This window comes from Seriola lalandi, unplaced genomic scaffold, assembly GCF_002814215.2.
Source record: "Seriola lalandi dorsalis isolate HSWRI2012SDOR001 ecotype SW California unplaced genomic scaffold, Sedor1 jcf7180002054791, whole genome shotgun sequence".
Classification (NCBI taxonomy): domain Eukaryota; kingdom Metazoa; phylum Chordata; class Actinopteri; order Carangiformes; family Carangidae; genus Seriola; species Seriola lalandi.
Window position 1 is genome coordinate 377,618 of NW_019525344.1, and position 25,005 is coordinate 402,622.

At 40.2% G+C, this 25,005-nt stretch overlaps 3 protein-coding genes across 3 annotated transcripts; 2 read left to right on the forward strand and 1 right to left on the reverse strand.

Moving 5' to 3' along the window:
* Positions 1-5,048: 5,048 nt before the first annotated feature.
* On the reverse strand, positions 5,049-6,648 carry htr1ab (5-hydroxytryptamine (serotonin) receptor 1A b). The gene has a single exon (XM_023425609.2). The coding sequence runs from the start codon at positions 6,532-6,534 to the stop codon at positions 5,284-5,286; it is 1,251 nt and encodes a 416-aa protein (XP_023281377.1). The 5' UTR covers positions 6,535-6,648; the 3' UTR covers positions 5,049-5,283.
* Positions 6,649-7,961: 1,313 nt separating this feature from the next.
* Positions 7,962-16,362, forward strand: rnf180b (ring finger protein 180b). The gene is made up of 8 exons (XM_023425587.2): positions 7,962-8,099; positions 9,282-9,379; positions 9,859-9,954; positions 10,626-11,387; positions 12,405-12,533; positions 13,043-13,256; positions 13,409-13,534; positions 14,606-16,362. The coding sequence occupies exons 2-8, from the start codon at positions 9,323-9,325 to the stop codon at positions 14,779-14,781; spliced, it is 1,560 nt and encodes a 519-aa protein (XP_023281355.1). The 5' UTR covers positions 7,962-8,099; positions 9,282-9,322; the 3' UTR covers positions 14,782-16,362.
* A 113-nt stretch (positions 16,363-16,475) lies between these two features.
* On the forward strand, positions 16,476-23,954 carry rgs7bpb (regulator of G protein signaling 7 binding protein b). Its single transcript, XM_087179124.1, has 6 exons — positions 16,476-17,782; positions 18,070-18,242; positions 19,005-19,135; positions 20,687-20,825; positions 20,977-21,047; positions 21,649-23,954. Exons 1-6 carry the CDS (start codon positions 17,651-17,653, stop codon positions 21,738-21,740), a joined length of 738 nt encoding a protein of 245 aa, XP_087035250.1. The 5' UTR covers positions 16,476-17,650; the 3' UTR covers positions 21,741-23,954.
* Positions 23,955-25,005: the final 1,051 nt, after the last annotated feature.

Here is a 25,005-nt window from a genome sequence, read left to right on the forward strand (position 1 = left end):
TTCAGAGACCCAGGCCTGGATCCGAGCACACTTGAGCCCAAAGTCCAGTTTGTTTGATTAGTGTGAGCACTGTGCACCATACCCAGGCACGGATCAGCAGTCCACTCATGTGTTCTCGGGTGCAATTCCCATCAGGTGTGAAAACTTCTTAAGATTTGGACAGAGGAGGGGAAAACAACAAATTGTTCAGTGAACAGTGAAATTTAAATTTCTTCATCAGATTGTATTTTCCTCTTACTTCAGCTCACATGCTGAACCAGAGCACCAGACAAAAGCCTTTAGGAAACCTGGGCTCAGGCTGGGGAAGCTAATTTAATAGAGAAGTACACATAATCAGTCGTGACTTCATTACAGTTGGAGGAGTCCTGTGAAGCATCACGACCTCACAGCGGAGGCTTCATTTGTTCGCTCATAGCTGCAGGAGAGACACTCATATGTGACCTGGAATTCATGTTTTACACGATCCCATCAACAACAGTTTCAGCAGCACAGAAACACGGTGGTGTGTTACACTTCTGAAACTGCGTAACTCACAAACTAAAGTTCACTGTGCTGACTTAATTAAAAATAATTAGGTCACATGTATCAAAAGAAGCAAAGTATCAATTATGAGAGTGTTAATTCTTACACAAAGAAAATCAATTCAAAATGTAAAATAATACTGCAACAAATGAAGTAATTGTGGAGCAACACATTACATTTCTGTTGCCTTGTTAAAGTGCAAACGATGACAAGTAGTTATGCACTAGTTAATATTCTGGATTATACTTTTGTTTCCCTTGATTTGACAATAAACTATATAATAATGTATAAAACCGAAATCCAATAAAGCTTTTAATATATAAAAATATCTTAAAGCCCCTATGTGTAGGATTTAAATATCCAGTGTGGAAAAGAAAGCACCACACACTGCACCAAATTTCATTCATTGAGTAATTTTTCTACAAACCAAAACTCATTCCATCTGAATGATTTGAAAGTCACTACTGTATTCAAATCTGCACCACTGCTTTAAATGTCACCATTCCTAGACATTATATAGTCCATTTTTGCTTTTCCCCCCTTAACGAGAATCATCTGCAGCTCCTGCTCTGCTGTTTCCCTCTAAGCTTGTTAACAACAACAGCTCAAAGAAGAAATCCAAAAAAAGACAAGGAGGGGTTTATTCCTTCTCTGGGTCCTGCGAGGCCGTGAACGTCCATAACATATTCCCTCTGACAGCAGAATGCCACCGGCGCCCCTGTAGGGGAATCATGACTGAACAGTTCAAGAGTGTGTGGACCAAATTTAATCCACACTCCAATATGCCGGCTGATTTTCAGCCAAGTGCACTTAGCTGCACTTGCACAAACAGACCACGCAAGCATCTGCGATGACGTATTCAAACGGCGTTTCAGTGGTTTTAGTGTCGTCCTGCACATCTTCAAGTGACTGCATGGAATTTGACTCCTCTCATGGAAAAGTTTAATGCTTTAGTCAGCAAGTCGTGCTTTCAAGCTGTTGTTTACTTTTGAGAAATGATCTTTTGAAATGTCTCCTGTCAAAAAGACAACGGCAAAGCTGACTGACAAATGCTGTTGTTCGGAGGGAGTAACACTTCAGGCACTCGCCACTGAAGAGACAGCATAACAATCGTGCTGTGGAGGAAATGTATCAATACAGATTTTGGTGTTTTTATTTTTCAGTTTTATTTTTGCCTTGACGTGACAGCACACATGGTGCCACACTGCAGAAAAAAAGAGTCCTATACAATATGCAAGACTGAAAATGTTCCTAATTACTGATTTTTCTGTGATATTAATAGATGTTAATGGATTTACATGTGGTTAGAGGTGTGTGTAGGCAGCGCTGCAGCTCGATGCCCAATAATACTTTATTACACAGCTGGGTAGTTTAAATTATAGCAAAGGTCACAGAGGTGGCTGACTTGTGAGAGACAGATTTAAAAAGAATGGTTAAAATCAGAGCAGCAGAGGTCTAGATACCCTGACTTTTAGTCTGTACCATTTAAAAGTGTTGCATCCTACCCCTCCCTGCCTCCTTCCCATTTAAAGCAAAGGTTTTCTGTCAAAAACGTGTTGTTGTATCTCCAACATAATTTTGATAGTCAAGTGGTTAAGATTCCACATGGAATCAAATGTTTTGAGCAGCGAGTCCCCGGTTTGACTCCCCACCGGCTGGGCCGTTTGCTGCTTGTCAGGTCTCTCCTCTCTCTCCTTGCTTTTCCTGTCTGTCTCCACTAGTCTATCCTGTAAAAGACAGACTAGTATATGTTTTGCAGCAACAACATGAAACAAACAACCAAACAACTTTAAATTAGACCTACTTGTTTATTGCAGCTTATTGTTCTCTGACTGCTCATGTTTCTTTTTCCAGGACTCGAGTAGATTTTAGCATTTATATTCATATTAAGGTTAGGACTCCACACAATGCACCTAAACACACATAAACACACACACAGATTTTGACCAGATCAGTTTTTATTTCTTCATTTAGATTTTCTGTAGCCAGGAATAACATTCTGGTGAAGAAACTACTGATTATTTATTTACTGGCTGAGTAGTAAAGTAGTAAAATGGAAATACTATGGTATGTCTAAAAAATGAAAATATTCGTGTGCAAAAATGTGAACTCACTCCAAGTTGCTAAAACAACTGAATTCCCAGAAAACGTATGAAGACATGAGCTCATCGTCGTCACTTGTGACTAAAGCTCTGGCAACAACTTTGTGCTCCTTGATTTAAGCAATTAATGGAGATGCAGCAGACCTGAATTAGCCTTTAACATCTACAACCACAAATAGCTTTTGATTGGTCATTGATTACAAACTCGTGATGTGAACAGGAAAACCCACATGTCAGGTTGTCTGAAGCAATGTTCAAAAGTCTTTGGTTTGAATATTTATAATGCATCTATCATGTTGCTTGAATGAAGAACTGGAACGAGCATGTATGTGACAATGTATCAGACAATTTGGGAAAGTATTATTTTAATAACCTTAGAGTTATTTATAATAAAAGGGGAAAATACAATGAGGGAAACCATTTAAACCAACTTTAAAAAGTACCAAGTGCCTGGCACTCTTGTTGAGAGAGGACTTCAGTAGCGTTGTCATCACTGTGGAAAACAAATAAATAAATAAAACAATAAATATTAGATAAACAATAAAAATAATATAATAAAGAAAGACGGAAAGTAAAATAAAAACAAGCACCTGCTTATTGTCTGAGATGGCTGCCAGCTGTGGGCCCCTCATACACACCTCTGTATTCCTGTGTCGCAGCAGGCCTTTGATCAGGTAATTGCCCCTCGGCCCCCGGAGTTTGGATCCCCCATATGTCGCTATGGCGACCACCTCTCCAGCATCCATCTGTGTGCACCCTTCACAGCCTTTTTTAAGATGGACTTATATGTTCTGAGGCTGCAGAGTGACGGAGGAAAAGGGCAGCGAGGCGCAGACCACTTTAACAGCAACCTTTTCACTGCTGCTCATGTATGGTGATGAATGTGTGTGTACATGTGTGTGTTTCCTTTTTGTCTCCCTCTCTGTCAGTCTGTCCATCCGTCTGTCTGTCTGTCTGTCTGCCCGCCCACCACATCTCCGTGTCAGTGTCGCCAGACATCAGCAAATCCACATGTTGTAAGAGGATCAGAGTGCAGCTGGGGGGGGGGGGCACTTTGAGGAGAGTGGCACTTTGAGGAGAGTGACACATTTTCTGTTGCAAGTTCTGTGAAGATTTTTAGTCCAAAGTGACAAAGCTAAATTCACAAATATTATATCTCTGTATTAAAACCCCTTTTCTCTTAATAAGGCTATTAAAATCATGTTTTGCCCCACTCTCTCACCAGACCACATATTCACTTTCAGTTTGTTCCAGCTCTTCATATTAGAAATAGCCTATATATACATTTATTCAAATAAAATAGCTACACCTGCACCTTTCTACCAATTTTAAATCTTCTAGATTTACAGAGCTTCAGTTTTGATGTGTTTGGTATCTTTGGGCGTTCAACTAGAATTTGAATGAAAGTTCTGTGATTTAAACAATGTTTAGCTGCATGTCATGATGAGTTAGTAATGACTGACCATGTGGTTGATGAGGTTATTTGATGAGGCCAAAAAAGATTTTTTTTATTTCACATTCACACAGGAATAAAACAAAAAAACAACAAATCCACACCTGGAGATTGTACAGTCTCACATCTTCTCACCTGTTGACCGCTCCCGACAGGAAAACGCGTCTCATTATGTGCCTTGCTTGAGGGCACTGCAGTACAGTGAACAGATGTTTAATGCCGTGTTTACCATGCATATGAAGAGTTTGCAGGTGCTGGGTGACAATGATCTACACTGAGAGCCGGAAAACACTGAAGCAAAGATCTGAGGAAGCTGCAGTCTCGAAGCACCGACGTTCATATAGAATAAAAGACACAGTCATTAAATGAGAATATACCTGGAAAAGAGAAGAGCATAAATGCTGCTCATTTTACATTCATTATTTCGATTGATTTCTGCACATGCAGGAAGTTTTGGAACATGTAGATTGAAATAAAAATATTATTTCAGTCTGCCACTCACTGCAACATCTACTGTTTTTTTCTTCATTATGTGTAAGTCTTTTTTTTTTCCAGTTGACTAATGGTTTGGTTTATAAAATTTAGAAAATTAAAACAAATATTCATCTCCATTTCCAAGAGTCAAAGGTGACATCTGCAGATTGCTTGTTTTGTCCAGCCAACAGTAAAAAAAAAAAATTTTTGATAGAAAATATTCAATTTACAGAGTTTAGATAAATGACTTCAATGATTCATTAATAATCAAAATTGTTATTGTTCCATTTTCTGTTGACTGAATCTTTACCCACAGGAAATACACGTTCACCTCTGTCTGATTTTTTGGCACTTCTCTTACAAAGAATTTAGTTCTGGGATGTAGAATTTAAAAGGCTTGAATGTGCACACAAACTGTAAATCATGACTTCAGAACAATTATTTAAAAAAATGATCTCTTTATTGAACATGACAGAACATGATGAGGAACATGGAGCTTCAATCAAACAATCACAGCTTCATCTATGCATAGGCTACAGACATCTCTGGGAATATTTAAGGATGGTGATGATCAACAGTAATCAACAGGAGCCCTCTGATCAGTTTAAGCATCATTCTTTGTTCAGAACAATCTATGTGTGCCTCTTTAATGTGCCGTTGGTTTTTAGGGCCGCTCCTCTGTTCACCTGGATGTCTTTAACTCAAACCTCAAAACCACAAAAACTGAAACCCTCACGGTCTGCAGAAATGACACTTGATGATTTTCTTGAAAGCGCTCTGGAAGTCTTTGTTGAAGTACGCGTAAATGATGGGGTTGAGTAGAGAGTTGGAGTAGCCCAGCCAGTTTATGACATCCTCCAGCCAGCGGGGAATGTAGCACGACTCTTGGCAAAAAGGCTTGACCAGAGCGACGATGAAGAAGGGAAGCCAGCAGAGGATAAAGGTGCCCATGATGATGCCCAGAGTCTTCACTGTTTTGCGCTCCCGTGCCAGCGCAATCTTCCGCTTCGCCTCGGTCGCCTTCTCGTGCCTGCTTTCGAACAGCGGCACGGAGCTCGGGGTGTTGGGCAGCGGCAGGTTGCCTTTGGAGTTGCTGTGAACTTCGATGATCTCCAGAGACTCGCCGTCTTCCGCGTGTTTCACCGCGCCGTTGACGCTCGGCAGCGGCCGGGGCTCCACGCTCCTTTTCCAGCTCTTACCCTGCGCGTCTCCGGGAGTCTTTTTGTGGAAGAGCGCCGGGGATAACGCCAAGCAGGAGTCGGACACTTTCTTCTTCTCCGTTTTACGCACCGTCCTCCTGATCCGAAACCTGGCTGCTTTGAATATCCGCCCGTATAAGACCAGCATGAGCGTCAACGGGATGTAAAAAGCCCCAAATGTGGAGTATATTGTGTACCAGGGGTCTTGCCTGATCTGACACTGCTTGGGGTTCGCCCTGTCCTCTGCCATGCTGTTGGGCTGGGAGCGCATGATCAGCATTGGCGGCACTGAGATGGAGAATCCGACGAGCCAGGTGACACTGATGAGGACCGCGGCTCTCCTCGGCGTCCTCTTCTTCATGTAGTCTATGGGCTCTGTTATGGCCCAGTATCTGTCCAGAGCGATGGCGCACAGGTGCAGGATGGACGAGGTGCAGCACAACACATCCAGGGAGATGAAGATGTCGCATGGAATCTGCCCGAGAGTCCATCGGTTTAAGACCTGGTAAAGCGCCGCCATGGGCAGCACTAGCACCGACACCATCAGGTCGGTGACAGCCAGAGAACCGATCAGGTAGTTGGCCACATTCTGGAGAGTCCGCTCCAAGGCGATGGCTGCGACAACGCACGCGTTCCCAAATATTGCGCACAGGATGAGCGCGCCAAGCAGGAAAGATGTGACCACTTGATAACTCAGCTTCACCTCCTCGTCCTCAGGGTTGGGGGATATGTTGGAAAGGTTGTCAAACTGTGTCCAGGTTGTCGTGTTGTTTGTGACCTCCATTGTTGGTAAACTCGATGTGTTTGGAGAGCTTCGGTTACTTGCTTTACAGCCCGGTGCGCATGACACCGTCGCTCTTTGCAGAGCGCATAGTGGGGTCTGTTTGCTGCAGAGAGGGTCTGAACTGCGAGTCTCGGCTGCAGCCGGAGAATGATGCCGAGTATTTATACCGATGATGGAAAATGCGTCACTTGTCTGTGAGGATGTAACAGAGTCTGACTCTTAGTGTATGTTTAGTCGGAAGCTCAGGTACTGAAGACGTCGGAGTTATTCAATAAACAGCCTATAATAACTTTGCATATAGTTTTATGATCTTCTGGCTGAAAGGCAATTCAAAATGATATTCTTTTCTTTTTCTTTTCTAAAGAATGGATTTTGGCATTTCGGTGAGAAATTAGATCAATTTCTAATGCAGCTTTTGAAAGATTCCAGTCAAAGGACATTTGATGTTAGTGAAGTAATCTGCAGTGTTTTTCTATTAAAGAATAAAGGAAACCTCACAATAAAAAAACAAACTTGTATGCCTAGTTGTTTTAACAGGACAACTACATCAATAGCCTCATTGTGGAGCTATTACTTTTATAATCAGCATGTACAGTTTGCGAAGTTAAAACGTACCAAAATTAAAAGAAATAACTGATTTGAGTGCATCTCGTTGGCATATTCCCAAAACTGTATGACTATCATTAACGGTAACCTTTACATGAGACGTCAGGCTTATTCTCTTCTTTTCTCTTCTCTTCTCTTCTTTCTCTTCTCTTCTCTTCTTTTCTCTTCTCTTCTCTTCTCTTCTCTTCTCTTCTCTTCTCAGCACCTTTGATCACCGCACTGGGGCCGTCAGGTGTGACACTGCCACCTGGTGATAGTCCGCTTTCATAACAGTTATAAAATGACTGATCTTTAATATTTTTAGTAATCATCCAACATTGTAAATCAAATAAATTCATTCAAAAAATGACTACACATCTGACAAAAGCGGGATGGTCATGACAAATTTGCATGAAGAGGCAATAAAAACAAGCTCATCATTGTTCTTGAAACTGTCAGCTAGGCTGTGAAAGCTCAGTTTCTTTCTTTCTGTTTTAAATTGGGACTGACTGTTTTTGTTGATAAAAATTAAATATAACACTTCTTATTAATAACAATCCGATCAATTCTCTTTAGCTTCTCGGATTAAACTGTTAGATGGCTGCAGGGGCAAAAAAGTTTTATTGCTTTTGGGTAAATTTAGGACTGATCATGAGGTTGACATATTAATTTCAGTACAGTATTTTATTATGGTTTGACCCATAATCAAAGGGTTTACAGAGGTGGCGTCAAAAGTTTCAGTTATCCTTTTCTTTTCTTTTTCTTTTCTTCTCTTTTGTAGAATCTCGGGGTACTGACCCTTTAAACTGTGCTGCGCGCAAGCGCATGGTTTTTGGTCTATACCACTTTCCGTAATCTCCCACATCCTGTGACGTCACAGCCTAGTTTAAACCGGAAAGCCAGTGTAACTTTCTTGTTTTGCACAGGTTTTCCGTGGTTTTCTTCTTTGCTACACTCCTTAAACGATGCTGAACTTTCAGGTAGGCGTGTTTATGGCGTAAAAATATTAATATTGTCAATATGAGTTTTGTCATTATGTGCAGAATGTTATTTTAAGATTTAAACGCCACAAGAGAGCCTCTTGTTGACAGAGCTAAAAGCTAACATTAAATAGTTTTTATTCTGCCACTGTTAGTATTGGCTGTTGTACGTGCTTCAACATGAGAAAATTAAACAGTAATTTCGCAGCTATGGTTTGAACACTGAAACAGACGGGAAATCCTCTCAACCAGCTACAGAATCAACACCTGTAAACAAATATATTTCTCTTTATAGCCTCATAGCCCAGGGTCAGCAGGCTTTGCATCTAAAATTCCAGTCAAAAAATATTACAGAATACAATATATTACACAGTCGACAGTCCAACTCTGTAGCAGTTTGAACATGACAGTGCCCAGGAGCTCAGACCGCCTCACCCAGCATCAGTGCTGGACCTCACTAACGCTGCTGTGGCTAAATGCGAGCAAATCCCTGCAGCCAGGCCCCAGAAGATGTTGTTTTTTTAGCGGCATATTAACGCTCATGGTTTTGGAATGACTTGTTCATCAATCACATTTGGCTGTTATGTTCAGGTGGCCACATATTTTATTCACATGAGTAGTGTATAGCACTTTCTCGATGAATTTAACAATTGTATTTGTTCAAAATACAAGCATTTCCTGTTCTGGTCTAAACAGCATTCTAAAGAGCTTCACTCTAAAAAAAAATGGCCACATTAATATACTGTAAACTTGATCTTACAGTGCACAGCATCGTGTCACTTAATATGTAATTAAGTGCCTCACTGCAGTAGCCTCTCTTATTATAATTCTTGTTAAAAGTTTATCAACTCTTAAGCCTGAGATTTTATGTAACATAGGTCTATGTTTGAACCTTTTTTACTTAGTTTCTCTTGGCGTCATTACACACTACATGCAGAGAGTTTGGCAAAACAAAGGCAACAGAATTTGATACAAATTATAGTATGTGAGTATTTCTAGTATACAGTATATATGGTTGATTATGCTGAGCTTAGAGTTTTTGAAAATTGTTGTTTTTCCTTTCTGAATTCAGTCTAAATCTGTGAGGACTTTAGCCAAGACAGTGTCACTCCTAACACAGTGTATGCTGGTGCAGGTGGGTTTTCACTCTTATGTCTTGACTGTGCTTATTATCACCATCAGCGGAGCTGGACTTAAAACTTACTGCCTGAAGAAAGGGAACCATGCTCCGCTGCAGAAGGTGTCGGAAAGGCGTCATAGACTCAACATGTTTGGCCATGGTGGGTGGAAAATTTTCAATATCTGATGTGTTTAGCATGGTTGGTCTAAATTTGCTTCATCTGTAAACTCACTTTTGCATATATTCTCAGGCCAGTGAGCCGCTACTGTGCTGGCAGTGTTTGACTCATAGTAATAGCTGTTGCTGAGGCAATAAAACAGTGTGCCAATCATTTAAAGCATATCACCTGTTATTTTTGTTGTTGTTTAAACCATTTAACAACAATTTAACATTCTGTGTGTCGAGCTGCTGCTTTTCTTATGTCATGCGCAACTAAGTTTTGCGGTGCCGGTCGGACAAAACAAGACATTTGAGCGCATCACCTTAGGCTCTAGGTCACTTTTTATATGTTTATATGTCTGTATATACATATATATGTATTAGAGTCTATGAAGTTGTCAGGGTGTTGGTAAAAGTCAAAGATAACAGCTTGTGTATCAATCAATTCTTATTGCCTGTTTGTCTTTTACACTGAGGCAGGTTGAGGCCACAGCTGAAAGCTCATGTGCTGTTTGCAGCATTTGGCATGTGAATGTTGACACATTGCCAGAGTGGATACTGACCTCAGTTCACCAGGTAAGTATGTCAGCTTAGGAGTGTAGTGCATGTAGTGCATTACATGGTTACATGGTTGTGTTCACTGCCATTAGGAAAAGCAAGGTTAAAAATAAAAAAGTTTTTTTTTCTCATGTACATATGGATAACCTGTGATCATAAAGTTCCATATTTTTAATTCTATTAATTAAATGAATATTCATTCAAAAATATCCATTTAAAATTAAATCTAAAGCACAAAATGTGGAAAACATGAAGCGGTCTGAATATCTACTGAAGTTGCTTTATTATCTATAAATATTTTAACGTTTGTCATATTTTGTAGAATATTTTTTGTTGGATTTTAATTTAAAACTTTAAAAGATGTACATACATTTAACTCATTTATCAGGCAGAAATGCCAATTTTTTTTATTTCATTTTTTATTTTATAGCACAGAATATATTTGGGGGTTTGGATTGTTGGGCAGACAAGACAAGTCATTTGAAGACTTGGGCTTGTGCTCGGCAATTTTCACTATTTTCTTACAATTTAAAGATGAAAGAAAAAATCCCAAAAATAATTAACAGATAAATTGATACAGAAAATAAACAGTATTTGCAACTCTACTTTTATCATACAAAACTGTGAATGGATTTAACATTTTATTTTCAAGATGTTGTTTTGATTTATATATCTGTGTATCTGACTAGACCCAGTGGACTGTAGGAAAACTCAATTGCCAGAACTGCGGAGCTCGTTTGGGCGGCTTCAACTTCATTGATCGCAGTAAGTGTCCCTGTGGTCAGGAGGCCACCGTTCACCTCAACAAAAGCCGTGTGGATCGTGACCATAAGCACTACGTTCTCATCGTCCAGCCGAGGAGGAGGAGGGGGACAGCGAAGGGACAGGCTGGTCTGCAACCAGACAGCAATCAAAACAATGAGGAGAGGCATGAGTTTAACAGGACTGCACTGGACGGTTTACAGCGTAACCGTGCTGCTGTCGTGTCACACATCAGCCCTGCAGAGGTTTCAAATTCACTAACTGACAGTGAACGCACCCAGTCATTTCCTTTCAGTCCTCTTTACTGCATTTCTCATAGGAGAAGGTGCAGTTTGGAAGAGGATGCCACCTTCAGGCCTTCGTGTTTTTGCCCTTCAAGTCTTACGAACAAGTCTGCTCTTAATTTGAGGAGAGCAGGGACAGATGAGTCTACACGGTCACCTGTCTCATATCCCACAAGTCAGCAGCTTGACACAGAGGGTGAAGCCTCAGTCAATGCTGTTGCCTCCCATTCCTTTGTTCCTGGGGGGAGACAGTTACCTCTGGATCAGCATCTGCTGCAAACTGTGGAAGATGTGGAGTCTTCTGTAGAGAACACCGCTGTCCACGAGGAGGTTTCTGATTCAACCCTTTTCCTCAGAGGACGAACCGTCTCTGACAGTGTAGCTGAGCAGCAAGAGGAAATGGTGGTATGTTTGTGCTCTTTTAATTGAATTTAAAGGAGCTATTAGTAGATTTTGCTATATATATAACATTAGCATTAACACATTTTTACTTACCATTCTAAAAAAAGGTCGCAAGTTCATTAAGCATTGATTAGAACTGTAGCCAATAATAATTTTGATATATTATCACATAATATTAACTTAATTCTTCGTTTTTTTTTATCACCAATTTTATATTAGACTAAATTGATCATGAGATGGGATTCATGAGGATATTTCACTGTGACTAAACAGTTTCTTGTGGGAAATCCTGACGTTCCTTAAATAGATGAAATAATGGCAGCATATTACAAAGCCGCGAGAGATATCACAACAAAGGGGTCGCGCTTTCATGGCCTGTAGCAGAAGTGAGTCTGTAGAAGAAAAACAACTATATATAGTACAAACAAAGAGAACAAAAACATCTTTATTTCTTGAGGCCTTCATGAGGTTTCTTGAAAAGCAATGACCTGATTTCCATGAAATGTGCCGTGGATGTTCATGAACCAGAGAATGGATCTTCTTGTCCACAGTGACCTTCTGACCTTTTCAACGGGACAACCATCAGGTCAACTTGTCTCTGTGTCAAAATTAAGCGGGCACATTCCCATCACATTTATGATGACACTGTTCCCCAGAGGCTAAACCTTTAGATGTTAGTAACCCCATGACCTTTCGTCTACCTCCCTCCACCCACAGGTCAAATTCAATCGTTTTAGCTTCACTAATGGTAGGGCTCAAATCATCAGTGTAGTGTTTGTTATTTTATTTTATTCCGTGTTGTTTGATGCAAATGCATGTCTTCATACCCTGTTCACTTCAGGAAACAATAAGGCAGCTGTGGTTAAATCATAAATCATTGCTGCCTAAACCAATTAGCATGAATCTAGTTCTTGATTTTTGAATCAGTGACTGGAATGAGGACTGTGTGTGTGTGTGTGTGTGTGTGTGTGTGTGTGTGTGTGTGTGTGTGTGTGTGTGTGTGTGTTACCACCTTCATAGCCTCAAGCCTCTGTGACACCCCCAGCCTCAAACAGCCTGAGCAAAAGAGAGAAGAACCGTCAGAAGACTCTGCGGAGGAAACAGAAGAGGAGAGAGCGATGGCTGCACAGTCAGCTGGAGCAGGAGCAGGTGAGAGAGCAAAGTTCACCCTGATGTCGTGGGTGCATGCAGGTGTGCAATTTAAAGGACTACCTATACTTATCAAGCTCTTCCACAGACTCATCAAGTCTTGAAAAATCATTGGTTGATTTGTCAGTTATTAAAAAAGTGTGGGAGTTACACAGGGAAGCTAGAGAGAAACAGGAAACAATATTCATCAATATGTATCTTATCTGTTAATTAAATGATAAATATAGTATTAAGCAACTGAGAGTTTTATTTATTTGTGCAAGTTAAAATGAAACAAACACATGACATGCAAATGAATATGGAAAGTAGTGAGAGGAAAGAATGTGTCATCTCTGTGGACGGTAAATAGTTATGACTCTTTAAAAAAATATTAATTTATTTACTTTTAATATATTCAGTATGGTTTTAAGCAGTGTATAGTTTTAGGTAAATAGTAAAGTTCTCCACATGTGGATTCTGTATATTAGTTTGAAAATAAAACATTAGCATGTACATGTGTTTGCGTGCAGGCTGAGAGTGTGACACTGTTGGACAGTGAGGAGGAGGACAGAGAGGGTCTCACCTGCGCCGTGTGTCTGGACGTCTACTTCAGCCCGTACAGCTGTAAGCCTTGCGGCCACGTCTTCTGCGAGCCGTGTCTTCGCACGCTCGCCAAGAACCGACCGACAAACACGCCATGCCCTCTCTGCCGCACCCTCATCTCACACACCGACCCCCACCAAGGTCAAGCTTCTTCCTGGACTCCAAACCACACTTGAGAAATATGTCATTACTGATAATAATTGATATTGACAAACATTTGCTGGTTCCAGCTTCTGAAATGTGAGGACTTGCTGTTTTACTCACTGCTCTGTACCGCTCTCATTCCTCCTCAGAGCTCAACCAGACTGCAAAGGCCTTCTTCCCAAAGATCTACTACACCCGCAAGCAGAACTTCCAGAACGCCCCGTGTGCAAAATGGCCTCTGCCCAGCTGTCGCAAACACTTCAGTACCGTATGGGGTGAGAAACTGTGAAACTGTCATGTGGTCGTAGGAGCATGTGTGTGTCTTGTGTCTTGACACTAGTTCCATTGTAATCTCTGGATCCAGGGTAACCGGGACATTGGAAAGGGATGAAATGTAAGGTTGACATAGATGTCAGATAAATAAAACCAAGTATGTTTGCTCACCCTGCCATGACATTGTTCACTGAGAAAGACAGATATGTTATTGCTTTCACCCTGAGTCTGTTTTATCCAAACAACTTACAGGGGATAACACTCAGGCTTCGATTTAGTCTTTGGTGTAAGTACTAAGGTCTGTCACTAAGGAATTCAGTGGCAGTGGTACTTGAAAATGAAATTGGACTTGAATTGAATTTTAATTTGAATTATGCCTTGCTTTTTCATTTTTGATGAAAATGAAATGGTCATTTTTATGGTCATTTTAAAAGCTATTTGTAATTTTAGCTAATGCAACATAGCGAACTTTACCAGTCTAGAAGAAACATTGCGAGTTCAGGATCAAACTTAATTCCTTAACTCACCAAGAGCTGTCTTCAGTGGTGGAAAGCAACACCAGTCTTAACTCTTGTCTCTATCATGTCTTTTCTTCTACTAAAGTTAGCATGCTAAACAGTTTGCCCCGGCCCTACACGTTTCTTTCTGATAGCGACTCACTGTAGCCTCCAATCTGTCCTGAGGGCGTTTTATAAACCCTTGTAAACACAATGATGGCTGAAGCTCTTCTCAAGTTATAATCTCCCGCTCCCAGCAAGAAACCACGTTCAGCAGCAAAGAAAACTTACAAGTAGCCCCTTTAATATTAGCAGCTCTGGACTTCCATAATATTCAGCCATCAGGTCTCTGCTGTTGTTGTTGTTGTTGTCTTGTTTTAATTCTGCTCAAAAAATCTTGTTCCCACATGCAGTTTCTCTTTTTTGGGATAGTTCACAGCAAATAACTTTGGATGGAAATTTAGCATTTGCAAGCATTTGCTAATGGATTACTTCACAGAAATCCAAAACATCCTAATGGTCCAAGTTGCTTAATCATGCTGACTACAGAGTATTATTTTATGTGTTGGACTTTAGGTTATCAGAGACAGGCAGCGACAGCAAGGAGACGCTGGTACTTCCCCCATAGAGGCGACGCTGTGGACCTCGCCTGGGTCTTTTACATCGGCCTGGTCATCGCCTACATCCACTCAGTCAACTGGATCCTGGTTTTCTTGGTCCTCTGTTTCCTCATGTATTACTTCTTCTTTTGAGAAAAAACCTGGAGAATTTGCAATGCAGGTTTATCTGTCTTCTTTTTCTTTAAACAGATATGAGTTTCTGTGGTTTCACGGGTTGGAGAGTTGAACCTGTTATTTCAGATTAGAATATCTCAGAAATAGCAGTGGTTGAGACACTGGTGTTTTTTCCCCTGTTTTAAGTGCAATAATTTACTCTGAGGTGTCCTAAGATACAAAAATAATGGACAAGACCTGAAACAGAGTGCAGTGTCCTCTGTCAACTCTGTTACTTCCTACATCAGGAAGACCTCATCAAAAGTGCTGTTTGCTAGTGAAATCTTAGGTGGTAGAACTGTTCGGTAATAATGGTGTAATGGTTTTTATTAGACTAAAAACTATAATGCAACTTGATACTGTATTTAAAGAAATAGTTCAACGTTTTGGGGAAATGTGTTATTCTTTCTCTCAGAGTCAGATGAGAAGGTTGATATGATCTCATGTTGGTGTTTTAAATAGGGAGCTGGAGCTGTGAGCAGATTAGCCTAGCTCAGTTAAAAGACTAGAAGAAGGGAGAGACAGAAAAACACACCAACCAACAACAAACAAGATTTAAGGTGTTAGTGAGCTTTAAAGGTGTTGGTAGGTGTATATTTTAGTTTGAGACAGAGCCAGGCTGCCTGCTTCCTCCTGCTTTCAGTATTTATGCTAATGACTCCAGCTCAGTCATATGATTGATAACAATCTTCTCATCTAACTGTTAAATAAAGCAAACAAGTTTATTTCCCTACACTGTCCCTTTAGTGTAGCACAGACAGGATGAGTCAAACTAGCACTTTACCAAAAACACAAGTGATTCAGCAATATACATACAAAACTTTGAAAAATGTGAGATCCGTCAACCTCTTGTAACGTCAGTGTGAGCGCGACTGAAAGAATTTCAGTCTGGTATTTTAGTGAGTGTAGTTCAGTGGAAGTTAGATTCAGGTCAGATGAAATGAGAGGCACTGCTGGGAAAGTTTTGCTTCTACGTGTACATGTTGTGTTATTTACAAAGGAAAGGGTTACTCAGGAACCAAATATCAAACAAGTGAAGAGAGCAGCATTGATTGATTGATCGATTGATTGATTGATCGATTGAAATGCTGACAGTAGCAGGGAGCAGAAAGAGCAGACAGATTTGTATCTGTACGGTGCCTTTTCTCAGTCTGTGTCTTCCGTCTACAACGGGAAACATGAGACTGGAACCAGTCGATTTTCAGTTTTAGCTCTGTGAGTGTTCGCTGTGTTCATAGGAAGCCAGACAGGAATAAGCTTTTAGTGAAGGAAAACGACTCAGAAGTTAGATTTAAAAAACAAAACAAAAAACAAACAAGATATCAGCATTCATATTGTGTAAAGAGTTTATTGTCTTACTAAAAATAAACTATAAAGGCAATCGGGTGTGTTATTTGAGCGCACCCATGCATTTTGTTTTATTTAAACATATAAGGTCAGATTCAGTATTTTCATATTATTCTTTTGTTTGTTTGACTGCTCAGTAATACGGGATTGGACCACATTAGTGAATTGATGCAAATAAAAATCTGTCTAAATAGACAACTTTATTTAACAAAATGATGAAGCCTGGTTTTTCACCTCTGCACATTTCTAACATAACTCATCACAGTGGTCCTCTGTCATTTTTGTCAGTGGCATAAGTGAAAGAAGGGGCACCTCTTATGTCTGCTGGGACAGGGTGAATTTCTTTTCCAAGTAATTCTTCAGAAAAAAACAGCATTTGTTAAAATGATGTGCGCTGGTAAAGTAGGATGTAAAGTGATGTTCTTACAGTGAGTTCATCCCGTCTGCTACCAACAGTCAACGTAGGTCTCTTCCAACCATGAAGGTGATCCTCCTCCCTACACTAATCTGTATTTTATCATGGGCGGGGCTTGGGGCGTGGCTGGTTGTGGTGACTGTTTTGTTTTTTGTTGTGATCACAAAGTTCCAGAAGTCCTGACACTACCTTTCTTAATACAGGCTGTGTGCGTTTCTCTGTGGACTGAGCTCTTTGATACTCTCACAGTATTAATCCAGACATTAGATCTGCTTTAAAATCAAAAAAGACATGGACATCTACATTTATGCAATATGGGACCTTTAATAAGGTGAATATGTCTAGGTTGCTTTCTGTAAGCTTATTTTTGAATTTTTCTTCCCCCTGGTGGTCAACAGAATAAATGCAACTTTAAACAAATGTTTAAACAATCACACTCAAAATCACACCAGCAAAACAATGGCAACACTTTGAAGCTGAATCTGTTCACATCTACAGCAGATCAGTGATATGCAAGCAGACTTAACTTCATGCTGTAAAAATGTCTTTAAGGTTTTAGAAGCAGCCTTCAAACGCACTAACATGTCTAATTCAGTGTTGATAACGTCCTGTCACACAGAGGAACGCCTGGCTGTTGTTCTCTCTGGGCCACTTGTGCTCTTAAACAGTTAATTGTCAGTCGGAGGGTGACGACTTGTTTTGCTGTTGGCTCCCTCTGAATCCTCCTCACACGTGAGCGCGCGGCGGAAGACGGAGGAGCCTCCCTCTCGGCCTTCAGGAGGGGCTGAAGGTGACTCTCCTCTCGGCTGGGATGCAGAGGGAGCTGCTGGGGGTCCGTCCGGCCCGCTACACAGTCCTGCTTCGGGGAATAACCAAACACTCCTGCGGTGGGCATTAACCCAAACCCCCTCGACCCCGCAAGCGTCTGAGCGGGTCATTTTCCTCTCCATAGAGGACACAGCAGCTATCAGAAAAGAGAGGGTATCTCTTTCTCTCTTTTTCTCTCTCTCTCTCTCTCTCTCTCTCTCTCTCTCTCTCTGTCTGCCTGTCTGCGTCTGGCTGGGCTCCGGTGGAGGGTGTGCATGAATGTGTTCTGCACCGTACGGGCGGAAAAAGCGCCCAAGATCCGCAGGGAGCATTTTCCCCGTCAGTAGAGGCTCGCAGACGGAGCCGGAGCGCAGGGAGAGCACGGAGGGGGCTGTGGACGCCAGCAGGATGGTGAGTACTGAAACACCGAAAAACAAATGGTTGATAAAAGGTCCGTGCTTGGCGTCGCTCTGCACCAAGGGACAGGCTCTATTGTATCCACCAGATTCTTATCATGCAGCAGTGGCGCTAAAGGGACAAAAACAGGTGCTGAGCATCATTTAAGGCTTTTTCTTTCTTTTCTTTTTTTCTTTTTTTTTATGGTAATCTTTCCTTCATTTGAAGATGCATTAATAGGCTATCATGGTGTGTTCAGGCTCAACCAGCACGGTCGGTGTTGACGGTTTGTTTTTCTCCAGACTGTCCAGGAATTCAACACCCTGGTAGCGCTGTACCGGGAGCAAGTCATATCCATCGGAGAGATCTCAGCCGACTGTCCGTCTCTGCGGGCTCAGATGCACCACACGCGGTCCAAAGGATGCTCCATGGCCCGGGCAGCGCACGACGACCTCGCCGTCATCTCTGTTTCAGGGTAAGAAGGAACTAAAGTGTGATTGTTAGAAGATTTCAGCTCTCCATCACTGATTGTTGGAAAGCCATTTTTAACGTCATGAACCCTGGTTTTCCTCCAGCCTGTATGACAGCAGCAGGCTACGATGTTTCCAACTTCTCCTTCGACTTTAAAACAATAATACAATCACAACATCTTATTTGTGGCACTTTTCTAAACAAAGTAGCACAGGGATTGACTGTAAAACAAAAGATTGCAAAAGAGAAACTATGTATTGATATTCTGAAATTATGAGATAAGACGGGTAAAGTATGGAAGCAAAACAAAAATAAGGCACAGCTGAAAAAGAAGTGGACTGGTACCCTACCTGCCATGAAGCCACCATTCCCACACACCTTCTGAAAGGTGAAATAAATGCAGAGAATGAGTTTTTCCACATGGGAAATACCGGTTTGAAAATCCATTTATAGTCTTCTAAAAGTGGAGCAATTTGTTGAAGTGAATGTCAAGTTATTACTAAAATCCCCGGGACAAAGGCAGGAATCAGCTCCACTGTGATGGGTTTGTGAAGTTCCAAGTGTCTTCAAGCTAGTTCTGCTTTATTTAAAAAAAAAAAACTAAATCTGCAGCATGTTTCAGGACTTCAGTTTTAATGTAAACCACATATTGCCCTTTTCTGTCTGGTGTTTTTTTTTTTTTTTTTTTTAATCTCTATCTCTCTGTTTTCCTCCCTCTCTGTCTTCCTCTCTCCCCCCTCTCTCACCCCTCCTCTTCGTGCTGCAGTCCGGAGGACGGAGAGATCCACCCTGAGATCTGTCGGCTCTTCATCCAGCTGCAGTGCTGTCTGGAGATGTTCATAACAGAGATGCTCAAATCCATGTGCCTGCTGGGGGTGCTGCAGCTACACAGAAAAAGTACAAGCTCAGTATCATTCAGTTTGGAGAGAAGAGTATTGAAAACCATGTCATTTAAAACGCAGTTTTTGATTACCCTGGGCAGATGTTCATGAATTGTGTGTGCTATATTTTGAACAGATTCAGGCAGTTTAACTGTCTGTGCATCACATGGCTACCAATGAAAAACATTGGTTTAATCAACTTAACCTATATTTATTTGATTTTGATACTGAATGTTGCTGGAACTATCTGCCCATTTACAAGAAAATAAAAAAAGATCTTTAAGACAGTTTGACATGTCACAGCAAGAAAGTCTTAGAGTAAATATTCAAATGAATGATTTCATTGATATAAATCCATTTAGCTGTTTCAGTGTCAGCGTCCTGGTATTGTTGCTGCTGTCACACTGTCAGGGCTTAGTGGGGAACTTGAATAGAATGGTGTCATTTTTAATGTTATTAGTAACAGTCCACATATATTACATAATCACACATAAAATTTATATTTAAAACAAGGCAAATGCAGAATTAGCCAAAAGGCTGGGCAGCTTTCTCTGCTGTTGCTCTCCTGTGAGTTCTTGTGGGGGAGTATGTTGAGAAATCTGAGTAATGCAGGGATGTATTGAGTTATCAAACTATCTCAAACGCATTTCAAGTAAATAAATTAATTCAAACTGCATTTCCAAATGCTTTTCAGATATATTTCAACTACAATTTTTCTGCTTGAAATCCAATCAATACGACTTAAAGTCTATTCAATACATACAATACATAGAGTATTAATTTTACCTCATTTCAGAGACATGCTTTCATTCAATTTCAACTTTATTGTTATCCTAGAGGCATCAGGCACTAACACACAGGTCACTGATAACAATGAACATTAACACATGTCAAGGACATAAAAGCAAAAAAATGAATAAAGATAAATAAAAGTCGAGGTACCACTTTACAATAACACTCCCCTTATAAAGGATTTTGGTACCAAGTAAAATAAAATAATATAGAATAAAATATTACACCAATAAGAAATAAAATATAAAAACACCATTACCCTCCTGTCCATAGAGGTGAAAGAATATAGTTAAAATGCAAAGGGGTCATAAAAGCTCCACTTATATAAATCTCCAGAGATCACAGTTAGATTATACCACACACAGTGTAACAGCAGAGGGCAACAGAGAGCTGTTACTATGGCCAACATTTACAGAGGGGCTTGGTTTTATTTCCATCATATTTTTAAATAACATTTAATAAAAACTTCATTACATCGAGAGAAGGGACCATTTTCTGTTCCATTTCTTAATTAAATTAAATCCTATATTTCTGATCGGATGATTCCTCACATAGACTCTGCTTTTTTTTGTATTGTTTTAAAAATCATCCACTTTTTAAAGAGTTTAATTCCCAAATGGGCAAACTTGAACTTGAACTCAACCAATGTACATCATGGCATTTAGAAACACTACATGGTGTGCACCAGAATTCCCATTTCCATATAGCTTTTAGATGTGGTTGTTTGTAGTGTTTGAGTCATCGGTGTTGATGGTGTCTGTGTTCGGCCCTGAAGGAACAGACTCAGAGCCGAGGGTAGACTTCAGGATGGATGAAAGCTCTGATGTTCCCATCCTGGAAGACCGATCCTCCTCTCCCATAGACTTCCCTCAGGAGCAGTGGTTGGTCGGAACCGATATCGAAAACATAGAGAGGTACGGTGACTGTACCTGCTTTTTAAAATTCCTTCTTACGTTGTTTTGGTGGAACTTAAACTCTGTTTTCTTCTCGTGTTGTGAGCTCATGAGTAAACAGTCCAAACTGCAAATATTTACCGGCTGATTAATTGTTTCTTTGTCTTCACAGAGATATTCGAGAGATGAGAAACTTACTCAGCAAACTCAGGGACACGATGCCATTGCCACTGAAAAACCAAGGTATGGAATGTTTGTGATATAGGAACCTCATAGTATCATTAATGTGAAAACATTTTTTTTTAAGACAATAATATGTGAAAATGATTCAGTTCAACAACAGCTAATATCAGATAAACTCGAGTTAGCTGTGGTTATTGAATCATCAGAAAATAAAGGTTCTTAAATTTAATAAATGTTAAAATGAATTTACTGTCAGTAATATAATATTATCTTTAACTATGCTTTTTAGAAAGACTGATGAAAGCCTTTATTAAAAAAAAGAATCTGAAAGCTAGTGCATTGGTTCCCAACCTGGGGGTCAGGACCCCCCTGAGCAGTCATGTGATGAATCTAAGGGGTTGGAAGATGTTTAAAGGGGTAGGAATGAATAGAAAATAGTTATGCACGAAATTACATTTATTTTTCAGATGTTAATCTTTACTTTCTTATTGTGAAAACCTCTATGGTAATACTTGCTGCTACTACTACTACTTCTACTCTTGCTGAAAATTAAATGAGAAGACAAATACCGCTTCAACATCTATATGCTAAATACACTCAGCAGCTGTTTTAGCATTAGCATTAACAGCTGTTTACATACCAAGAGCTTTGTTTGTTCCAGATGACAGCAGCTTGTTGAATCTGACTCCACACCCACTGATCAGGCAGAGGAAGAGACGCTTCCCTGGACTCTGCTGCATGGTGTCAGGCTGAGAGTGTGACGGCATCACTGCAGTCAACACACACACACAGTACAACTGCACATTCAGTTGAGTTTATTTTGTGATTTATATTTATTAAGGGATTCTTTAATTTTTATCTAATTTGATTCTTCATTTATTTACAACATTTGATCTGAAACTATAATCTTGTAGTATTTATTATCTTACTCTTTGTCTTTCTCATTTAGATTTTTTTTTTTTGCTGGTTGGATATTTTGTTTTTGAGTTCTGAGACTTGACTCATTAGGAATGTTTTGTTGTTGAAATTTTCAGCTTTGTCAAAATGACATACACAGTGCCCCAAAGAGAATGACATAGTGTAGCCAGTGCATTGTATTAGCCAGGTGAGCTATGAGTCAGTAATGGATGAAATCAAGCAAAATTATGATACGGACTACGGGCGTCAAATTTGGCAGCACCATTCGAGTACAACCAGAATGGGCCCAGGCAGCAAAATAAATCCGGCCTATTCTAGAGTCATATGCTTGTTCTTCTGGCTCAGTATGTGCCTGGTTCCATGGCCTGAATCTGGCCATTATACACCATGATAGTCGGACGATACTTCTATATCTGGACTAATTGCGGCACACATTCAGAACATTTTGCGGTTGTCATCCAATGCAGCAGGATAACAGCTGGAATCTGCCCGGATGAGGAAGTATATGGGCCAGACTCAGGCTGAGGACCTAGGCATATGTTCGGCCACAAGTTTAATTTTGCAATCTGGGTTAAGGATACAGGTACGGCAGGGCTTGGGTTTCAGTTATAGGCCCTTGTTATGTTTTGGGGTGCGATTTAATGTCAGGCATACTTGCATTAATTTCCTTTTTTTTATCTTACACATGCTGTCACTTCCCTCCTAATCTTTCTGTTTTATGTTATTTGATATAATCAAAGTTAACAAATGTATATATCCAGGCTATGCACAGGCATTTTTTAGTTTTCAGGTGTCCCACTGTACATGTGCCACACCTCCATGTCTGAATGTTTTACACTGTGAGATGTTTTAGTCCAAACAACTCTCTGATGTATTTCCTTTGAGCATCATGCAGTAGAAGCAACTGCCAGGTGAGTCTCTGCTTACCTGTGTGGTGTGACACCATGTAGACAAAGCAATTCATTTACAGTATTATGGTGCAAACACATAATCTACTCCTACGTCTCTCTGTAGAAAAAAGTACATGTGTAAAATAAACTGTATTCCAGATGAGAAAAAGTTTCAAAGCTTTGCCAAAAAAATAACTTTTAGACGTCATCAGCCTCTTTGTTTCTGCCACCAATAGCGTCAGTGACGCATGATGATGTTGGTCAGTTCGTCTGTCGATTAATTTACCTCTAGCTAAAGAACTGGACTGATTTATTTGGGACAGAGGATCATTTCGAATGGTTTTCGTGACCTCCTGCTCTTTCCTGTAGCAACATGTCACATGCTTGGTCCCCAGAGGATGAATACTCAAGATTACACAGGCCTCAGCATCAATAGCAGCCACAACCTCCAATTTGTACCCAGGAAATATTAAAAAATAAATAAATAAATTTATTGATCCAAAGCCTGCTCCCCAGACGATGAACCCTTCTGATTTGAATGGCTACTTGACCTTTCCTCTAGCGCCACCCTCAGGGCTAGGTTTACATTTTTAGCGTCAACATTTGCTCTAATACCCCGTGCAGCTAAATCATCAGTATGTTGCTTGTTCAGTATTTTTGGGGGTGTAACGAGCCTTGCAGCCTCCAGGGTAAACTAGCAAGGCTCTGAGTCTTGTTTACTTTTCAGCACATCATTAGCAGTCTTCCCTGAAAAAGAACATGTTTAACTTTCAGCTTCAGTTTTTTTCCATCACAAGGGCTTTGCAGATGTTCCACACACAAAAACAGCACAATTGAGGAGCCACACATACAAAAAAAAAAAAAACTAACTGAAATCCACTCACAGAGGTTCTTATCTGAATCATTCTACTAGAGCCATTTTCTCATTGAATGTAAGTGCAATGTAATTTGTAAATTCGTGTTTGTGAAGATTTTTTTTCATTATTGTAATCTAATGTGGTGATGTCTAAATTGCTTAATTCTTTGTTCTGGCATGTATATGACTCAGACTAGGCCATGTGTAGTTAGTGTGTCCTGCAATGTAGAAAATTAACAGCTATAACTAGTATGTACAGCTTAGGACATTTTATAATGTGAATAAAGTTTTATATGCAAATAAGATGACGTCTCATTGTTAGTTGTCTTTCACTTAAAGGAACAGGTCAACATTTTGAAAGTATTTGCTTTCTTTTTTAATGAAAGAGAAGATCAAAATCAGTCTCCTGTTTATAAGCTAAGCACAGAGCTGGAGTCAGGGTGGTATGGGTTAGCCTAGCTTAGCGTAAAGACTGGTCTGACCCATGGTCTGACCTTCCTGATTAAGGCTTGGACCCCCTCAAAAGAGGTTAAAACAACAGTTTGGGAGGTTGAAACATTTATATAATCTTCTTACCTGTAATTTTATTACAATACATTTCTCATATTCATGCCAGGAAGAATGTTGTGGCACCCCTAAAGTGGACTGTACTATTTCTAACATTTCCTCTGCCTGCCTCACTCCATCAGTGGCTCCCTCCTCAACTCTGCTCCTGTATCACACAGCCACTGTAGGTAAGTATCTAGCTTGTTTATGTTTTACTTTCTTAACATCAGAGTTTCCAAATTGGATTGTGTCAAGTATCTATGGATGAACAATAACTTTAGCTAGTTTATAAATTTAGCCTTAAGTTACAGTTTAGCTAACTAATGTTATTGTTAATGTGCCCTTTCCTTTCCAGTGTTAGCTTGTCATTTCATAACCAATATAAAATATATGATCTAATGTTAGCAAACACTGGTGCTCAGTCATGAGCAGTGAGACAATGGAGGATTAGTTGTCATAGAGATTTGTTTTGACATCAATATAGAGTTTATTATTTCATTTAGTGTGGTGGTTTAGTCTTTTACCTTTAACATTAGTCTTTATCATAGACACCCTCTTTGTTTTCGCTCAAGCTTTACCTGGTTAGGTCATTGAACAACATTAAAATATGTGTGCCCGACACCTTAGTTCACTGAGGCACATACCTGCTCCGTACTGGGTCCCCTGTCACCCTGGAGAAGAAGTGGACCCCTCTGATTGTCATTGTATAATTCACACTCTGGCTGACATTGTCCAAAGTGAAAAATGATGCCTACCAGCACCTTTAAAGCTTACATATTCAAATATACAGTATCTCCAGCTACAGTGT